Here is an 8,260-nt window from a genome sequence, read left to right as displayed (position 1 = left end):
CTATCGCCTGTAGAGGATCTTGCCAAAACACGGCGGTATTATCGTATACCTCCGGCCGTGCGTCTATGCGAAAGGAGGGCAGGATAAGCCTTAGCCCTTCCACGTTTAACCTTAATTCGGCAAGGACCCTCTCTAATGTCTCATCCATTTTTTTATTTTTTAATGATATATGTATTTATTCTATATGTTTTATGTTTTTTGTATGCTTTTTACTTTGAACGAGGGGCTAAATAAAATGTCATAACTCAGGGTTAAATGATTTTTTATTTTTTCATGCACAATTTTATTATATAATTGCCCCCTATCTATAACCTTGCAATCACAACGTCAAAAATATATACCGAGGCGAACATACATTCAAAATATTTCACTCAAAACCTTTTCACACTCGTCAGAAAACGTGGCAGTGTAGTCACGAATAAGATCGCGAATCAAGTCGCTCGTTATTTCGGCGAGACGCAATAATCCTCCATCACGACGCTGGCAGAGAGGCTGCGGAATTCTCAGCCGTCGGAACCATTCGGGCCTCACTTCCCTGTTAGAGACGTCGCCTGAAAAAAAAATCCCTATCAAAATCTTATACGTATAGGTATATAAAGAAGAAATGTAATCTAAATATATACATAAACAACATACTGTTAAACCGTCGCTGAGGAAACCTGTGCTTAAACAGTGCTCTAACGGGACGTCCACGTTCTCTCCGTCGTCGCTCCACTTCCTGATTCGGTTCGGGGGTGTTCTCCGATTCAGTCTCTGATTGTTTTTAAAAATAAGGCTCGTATCACAAAAACGTATTCACACACTGTTTTTTAAAAAAAGAAGACTCGTATTTTCACACACACACGCATAAAACACACCGTTAATCACACGCTCCGCTTCCCTGGTCGAACACATGGGTGATTTGGCCGGATCTGTATGGGGTTAGAAGAACGATTAACGACCCCTATACATATATATATTTATGAAAAATAAATATCCAAGATAAAAAAAGACATAACTGTAAACAACCTCTTCACTATCGATGGGCTCTTTCTGACGAATTTCAGTCCCTTCGCTCGCCGGGGCGCGTCGCAGGCTTTTAAGATGGGCGTCACGCTCGTGACTTGCGGTGTCGGAGTCGGTAATATTTCGATTGCGACATCTCTGCTTCTCAGAGGAGCGTGCTGAACACGTCGATCTCGTGAGATCACACACTGATGTTGGACGAGAAGGCCTGGCTCTCAGTCTCCGCTCTAATTCATCCCAAAGGTGTTCTATGGGGTTGAGGTCAGGACTCTGTGCAGGCCAGTCAAGTTCATCCACACCAGACTCTGTCATCCATGTCTTTATGGACCTTGCTTTGGTCACTGGTGCACAGTCATGTTGGAAGAGGAAGGGGCCAGCTCCAAACTGTTCCCACAACGTTGGGAGCATGGAATTGTCCAAAATGTCTTGGTATGCTGAAGCATTCAGAGTTCCTTTCACTGGAACTAAGGGGCCAAGCCCAGCTCCTGAAAAACAACCCCACACCATAATCCCCCCTCCACCAAACTTTACACTTGGCACAATGCAGTCAGAAAAGTACCGTTCTCCTGGCAACCGCCAAACCCAGACTCGTCCATCAGATTGCCAGATGGAGAAGCGCGATTCGTCACTCCAGAGAACGCGTCTCCACTGCTCTAGAGTCCAGTGGCGGCGTGCTTTACACCACTGCATCCGACGCTTTGCATTGCACTTGGTGATGTATGGCTTGGATGCAGCTGCTGGATGCAGCTGCTATCACAGTTTCACGCTGGAATTCACTGAGCTCCTGAGAGCGACCCATTCTTTCACAAATGTTTGTAAAAACAGTCTGCATGCCTAGGTGCTTGATTTTATACACCTGTGGCCATGGAAGTGATTGGAACACCTGATTCTGATTATTTGGATGGGTGAGCAAATACTTTTGGCAATATAGTGTATGTAGACAGACCCCAGTTCTTCCAATGGACGCCTCCCTCTTGGGTTGGGAAGTGGTCGTAGGCCTCCTGGCCACCCCACCCATGGCATTTGGGAGGGCTCCTGTCTTTCATGCTACACAGATTGCCTGCCTCTCTAGAGTTGAAACACAAAATAATTTCGGATTATTTACTTTGTGCACACCGCCACCTGGTGGAGAACTGTATAATAACCAGTCCACCATCATCCACCTTGGCCAGATTTGTTTCATTTATAGGCACTAAAATTAGACATTTCCACTTTAAAATAATATCCAACAAAAATGTCCTAATAAATATACAATATATACCTCATGATGTCAAAATGAGGAGAATGGATTGCAGTGAACTGCAGTGTGACAGATGCAATATTGAGTCCTGATTCCATAGCGCTGGCTATGGTCAGAACTGTCTGCACACAGACAAAATCTTCGCTTGTGTCAGTATAGGTATCTATTTTCTCTCTCCCATGTGTTATAATCTATTTACTTAAACACACACCATTCCAATGAGTGTACATTTATTGTTGGTTGTTTGGTAACTGACATGACAGTTGAATATCAACTTAGATTAGGTTTTCCTACAGTGCAGAGAGCATAAAATATGATAATGGACAAAATCAAGGCAGCCATGACACCAAGCTTGTTGTAAGACTGTGCATTGCAGTGAAGCGTCCATGCAAAATCCTTAAGCAAAACACTGAAGCTAGATGGGACAAGGGGCATGCAACGAGTAATTTGCAATTCATAGCTTGGTTTTGTTTTTTCGAACAATTTAAAGGTATATTAAGTAAAAAAAAAAGGAAGAACACAAAATATAATAGCTCATTACACTTATTTGTTATGTGTCCTTTCCTTTTATATAACTTATAGCTGGTTCATTTCTATGATGTTAAGTCCATTCAAGTGGCTTTATTGTTATCTCAACCAGCTGGTATACAGTGAAACAAAACAACATTCCTCCAGCACCACTGCACTACATAAATCTACACAGAACTACATGGGACTACAAAGGATTACATAAAGTGCATGTGTGCAAACAATGCAAGTCACTAGAATAGGTTTCACGGACCTTGCTCAAGGGCCCATAGGAGGCAGCCTGGCAGGGCTGGAGCTTGAACCCCACTCTTCTAATCAAGAACCCAAAGCCTTAACCATTTGAGCTACCACTGCTCCAGTGGAAGCTTAAGGTGGCGATGGACCTTGGACAACGAGCCACTGGGAAATTTTTACAAAATTGGATAAACTTGGAGCCTAATAACATGATAAGACATGAACATTGTGGTAAATAGAGATAAATACAATTAGGTGAAAAAAAGTACTAGGCTATATTTTTAAATCAGGCATGAAGCATCGTGATGTATTGTAGTATATATATTCTCTGTAAGTATTCCAGAGAGAGCATGCCCTATATGATTTAGAATATTTATTTAGCTTTAGTGTGTCTGAGTGTCCTGAGACCATCAGAGAGATTCAGAAACTCTGACTGACTTTACTACATATTTGATTGCATTCTTACTGAAAATAGAGATGAAGAATTGATCAGAATCACTTGACAGGTTTTGCTAACTGTTGTAGATGTTTAAAGATTCTGCAGCAGCAATTAAATAAAGAAAAACAGAAATCTCATCAATCTCAATTCTTTTCTACACCTTGACAGTAGAGAAGTAATTCTGCTTGCGGAAGTCTAAATGTTAGATCTAAGTATGATATGATGAAAATATTCAAAAGTCAATTGCTATTCCACAGATACAGCACATGTTTGATTTTTACATCTTAAAGCTTAGAACAGAAAACTTGTTCTCTAACTTTACCCTTTTATGCTAGACATGACCTAAGACATGGTTCACTGCAGTACAGCATCCATGCAAAGTACTTATACAAATCACTCATCAGCCACACAGACAATACTGAACAATACTTCCACACTTCATTATTTGACCTTCTTTTCACCTTTTTTTTAAATAAAAAAATATTATTAGTTATTTTATTATTATTATTATTATACAGCTCTATGACACTATGCACTAGCAGAGTTTTTACTGCACTGCTGTATGAGACTGGGAGAAATATTCCTTTACTCTAAGGTCATTTAAAGAGAGCAGTGCCATGTCCACTGCAGTTTTTGCTCCAAGAACATGTTTAAATATATAATAAAATAGTTTAAATATAAAAAATAGCTGTTTTATATTTCACTGTGACATTATAAAGTAGCTTATGCTTATGTCATTATCAAATGTCTTTTTTTTTAAAATCACTTTTTCCAGGCTCACTCAGAATCCTTCAGGGTCTGGTTCCCCTTAAGGTTTCTTCCTCATATCACCTAATTAGGAGCTCTGGTTATAGGAGACTATACCTTAAGGCATGTAAAATTAGCTGGGACTTTAGGGGCTCAAACAGCATTGGTTAGTTGTATTGCAGGAGCCAAGGTGCCTCTTAAAGACCTCTTAATGTCCAAGGCAAGCATGGGTTCTCAAAGATAGTTTTCCATATAGAAGCTAATGATATATGCCTTCAGAGGTTACTAAGAGTAATATTACAGAGGTTTGTAAACTGGGGAAGGTTATGTTCGATGCTGTAGTATACTCTGGCTTCATCCCAATGTGCTGTGGCTATGTAGCTTACAGCGGGTTATGGTCACTGAACTGCTAGATGTTCTGGTGGTGCTCCAAAAACAAAGTGGGCTTCATGGATAATTAGAGCACTATTAGAACTAACCTAGTTAGCTGATGATAATCTGGAGCTGATGAAAAGGGAGCAGACAAGCAGGCAAAACCAACTGTCTGCTAGCTGCAATGAATCATCACCATGGGTTCACAATTTTGAGGCTGTCACTGTTCCACGAGCTAAACAAAAATGTGGAAACACTCAAAAAACCTGAATAGCATAAAACTAAATCATAGTAATTCACAGCCAGCACCTTTGATCTGAAGCTCGGACTGTTAAAATATAAGATCTCTTGCAGCGTACCCCTCTACACTTACTATAGCAAAATTAACTGAGTAAAAACACTGTAGAAAAGTGATCTTCAAAATCATCAGCTTGTGTACTAAATCAGATTTGTTCTTTAAAATCATCAGCTTGTGTAGTAGATCTCTTACCTACATGTTTCTTTGAATAGGTAATAACATTAGCAACAAACACCTTTTAAAAATAATAAATTCCTACCTAAATCTTTTAAACTAGCAGTTACCAAAACTGATTAAAAAACTGGACCTCGACCCCTGTCAGCTGTTTAACCATCGGCCAATATCAAACCTGCCCTTTATCTCCAAGATCCTAGAAAAGGTTGCTACACAGCAGTTATGTTCAGACCTACATAGGAATAACATTCCTAAAAAAAATTAGTAGTTGGAATTTAGGGCTTATCATAGCAAGAGACAGCACTGGTTAAAGAGGTAAATGACATGTTACTGGCCTCTGATCAGGGTTGTGTCTCCATATTGGAGTTACTCAATCTTAGTGCAGCTTTTTAGACTATTGACCACACTGTTCTACTTGATGGGCTAGAACATATTGTTGGTGTTAGGGGAACAGCCCTCTCCTGGCTCAGGTCTTATTTAACTGATGGTTATCAATTCATAGATATAAATGGTGACTTCTTAATGCATACTAAGGTTAAGTTTGGTGTTTCACAAGGTTCTGTTTTAGGCTTGCTGTGTTTCTCTTTATATATGCTCTTGGTACAAACTAGTAGGTACTTCATCCCCTTGTCATCTCAACATTACACTATGACAGTATATTTACAATATATTCTATTCTTTAAATATATTTAATATGTCTTTTGTTTGGGTTTTTAATTTATAGGTACATAATCATTTGCTGTTCATTTTCAGGTAGCCTGTGATTGTAAATAAAGTCATTGTGTTTCTATATACACTTTTACCATCCCATTCCTAGATTAGAGTGTAGTGCAAAGATACCTGCTATGCATTTCATCTGAATATATGCCATGCTGCTGCCGTGTGTCTTGTCTCACTGTACAATCCAAGTCCCTGCATCTTAAACAGTATGTAAAGTGTGCAGAACACAAACGCATATTTATTTACATAAAGAAAATCCATGGCTGGGGTCAAAGCAATAAGAATACAAGCAAATTACTCCTAAAGCACCTGTGCAGCTCTGAAGGATGGTGGTAAAAATTTAACATGCAAAGATCATGTGCATTTTTTAAAATCATTCTCTCAAGTATGCCAGCCATACTTGGTCAACCTGTTGAAAAAAATGAATAAATAAATGTAGCTCTGGTCATGTAGGTTGCAGGTTGAGTAAGTGCATGTGGAACAAGAGGTGCGTGAATCCCTTTCTCTCATCCTTTTAGTTCACTCTAATGCCTCTTTGGCTCTGGGAGCTCATGTGGCGATTTCTCTTGACATGGAAAAGGATATAAGGTAGGATATAATGTGCTGTTGCTAAGCTTAGCTTAAATTGGCCTTATGAAAAGGTTAGCATTGCCGCTCTAAGCTTAATGATCACTAACAAAGTTCACACTGCATTCTTCCTCCATGAAGGTGTTTCCTGTTTTGCTTATTTGTTCTCTCTGACCACTTTTAACAATTCAGCCATAGTGGGCCTAAATAAACTCTTGTATACTTCGATACCTAAGTTTGAAAAGATGCTTGCGAGCTACTTCTCCACTTCATCGGCTGCATGGAGAAAGCCTGCACTCCCATTGAAGCCCTGTAGGGCTGTGTCAGAACTTATAGGGAAGGCCTACATGGCCACGGGTCTAGGTGGTGCACTGCTGAGATCAATTGCAGTGTGGTAGGCATACCATGCTGACGTACTAAAGGAGCTCATCTGAAGTGAGGCTCAACCCTGAGGCGGTATGCAAAACCATTCAAGGCTTAAATTTAGGCCTGCACCATCTGCCATTCCATTTCTTGCCCGAAGTTTTGGCGGCCGGCCAGCGCTTAGGTGCAAGCCTGCCAAGCAAGAGAGAATATGAGGTTGGTCATCTCCACCAGGTGGGCCAGGAATAAACCCAAACACCTAAGGGCTAGGGTTTCATCCTTTTAGGGCCATCTCCACTATTGTCTACCGCACCACTTCCGGTGCTTCTGGGATCGGCCATGCCTGCTCATGCTCCTGGTTTGCTTTCATGGGGGAGCATACTAGTGCTGGGTTCTCCCTTGCCACACTCTGGATATCCACTTGTGCTTCCTTCAGACAGGTAGAAGCTGGAATAATGTGACATAGATGTCCCCATAAGGTCTTGCTGGTGCACTCCACTTTGTCACATGAACCATTCCCATAGCATCAGCCATGATCCCGTGTCTCATTCCCTTCTCAGGAAACTGGGTTACATACATAGCCTGGGGTAATTTACTCCCCGAAATTAGACTGCAAATTTTCTCCACCTAAACCGTTTTTAGAGAAACTGCTCCACTCTACTAAAGAAGCAGCTTTGCTGTTTGGCCAATATAGCAAGGAGGGGGCTCTCGCTATTGGCCATAAGCCTCTCAATTTTGTCCACCGCTGGCCTTTCCACCACCACCAAGGTGTCCAGTTTGCTGCCTAGAATAGAGCCAGTTTACTGATTAGCTTACTCAGCTTCTTTGCATCACCAGCTCTTTTGAGAAGGAGCTTGTTGTTCTCACACAACTCACCAAATGTGTTCACCACCATTCTGTATACTACTTCCAATCTTTAATACACCATACCACAACATCATCAGAGAAATTCTGCAGGTGGCAACTCTCAGTGTTGTTTTAAAATAGTTCATTGTGGTGCTCCTGTGCTATTCCCCAACTGTTCAGACATGATGCTACTCAGTCGAACAAACTGGGGCCTGTCAGTCAATATACTGTCAGGTAGTCCATGATCCAGGACAAGGTGGTCCTGTATACCCGCATTATTAGCAGAATAATGTGGGTATATAACAGGCTGTATAGCATTGAAGGCTTTTGGGAAATCAAAGAACACGATTCTAATTTTATATACGTAATATATGTTTAAATATATGTACTTAAATATATGTTTTATGGACCTGTCTAAACATCTCAAAAATTTTGTTTTATTACTAAACATGTTTAAACTTGATTTTTTTCAAAAATACAAACATACACCAATCAGGCATAACATTATGAGCACTGACAGGTGAAATGAATAACACTGATGATCTCCTCATCATGGCACCTGTTAGTGGGTGGGATATATTAGGCAGCAAGTGAACATTTTGTCCTCAAAGTTGATGTTAGAAGCAGGAAAAATGAGCAACTGTAAGGATTTGAGTGAGTTTGACGAAGGGCCAAATTGTGATGGCTAGACCACTGGATCAGAGCATCTCCAAAACTGCAGCTCTTG

At 40.6% G+C, this 8,260-nt stretch overlaps 1 protein-coding gene across 1 annotated transcript; it reads right to left on the bottom strand.

Annotated features, from left to right (window-relative positions):
- Positions 1 to 226: 226 nt before the first annotated feature.
- On the bottom strand, positions 227 to 1,739 carry LOC131351072 (uncharacterized). The gene is made up of 4 exons (XM_058386239.1): positions 999 to 1,739; positions 858 to 911; positions 637 to 753; positions 227 to 551 (listed from the first exon to the last, which is right to left on the bottom strand). The coding sequence occupies exons 1-4, from the start codon at positions 1,693 to 1,695 to the stop codon at positions 358 to 360; spliced, it is 1,062 nt and encodes a 353-aa protein (XP_058242222.1). The 5' UTR covers positions 1,696 to 1,739; the 3' UTR covers positions 227 to 357.
- Between the last annotated feature and the right edge of the window lie 6,521 nt (positions 1,740 to 8,260).

The sequence above is a fragment of the Hemibagrus wyckioides genome, linkage group LG03, assembly GCF_019097595.1.
Source record: "Hemibagrus wyckioides isolate EC202008001 linkage group LG03, SWU_Hwy_1.0, whole genome shotgun sequence".
In the NCBI taxonomy this organism is placed as follows: domain Eukaryota; kingdom Metazoa; phylum Chordata; class Actinopteri; order Siluriformes; family Bagridae; genus Hemibagrus; species Hemibagrus wyckioides.
Note: the sequence above shows the minus strand (reverse complement) of the source record. Positions and strands in the feature narration are given on the sequence as shown.

What these genes read in the sequence shown, in the direction of transcription:
- LOC131351072 (XM_058386239.1), bottom strand. Translation starts at nt 1,695, where the DNA reads ATGCAGTGGTGTAAAGCACGCCGCCACTGGACTCTAGAGCAGTGGAGA. An exon ending in TAGTGAAGAGGTTGTTTACA is followed by an intron (nt 912 to 998) that starts GTTATGTCTTTT and finishes AACCCCATACAG; the next exon opens with ATCCGGCCAAATCACCCATG. An exon ending in TCCTCAGCGACGGTTTAACA is followed by an intron (nt 552 to 636) that starts GTATGTTGTTTA and finishes TTTTTTTTTCAG; the next exon opens with GCGACGTCTCTAACAGGGAA.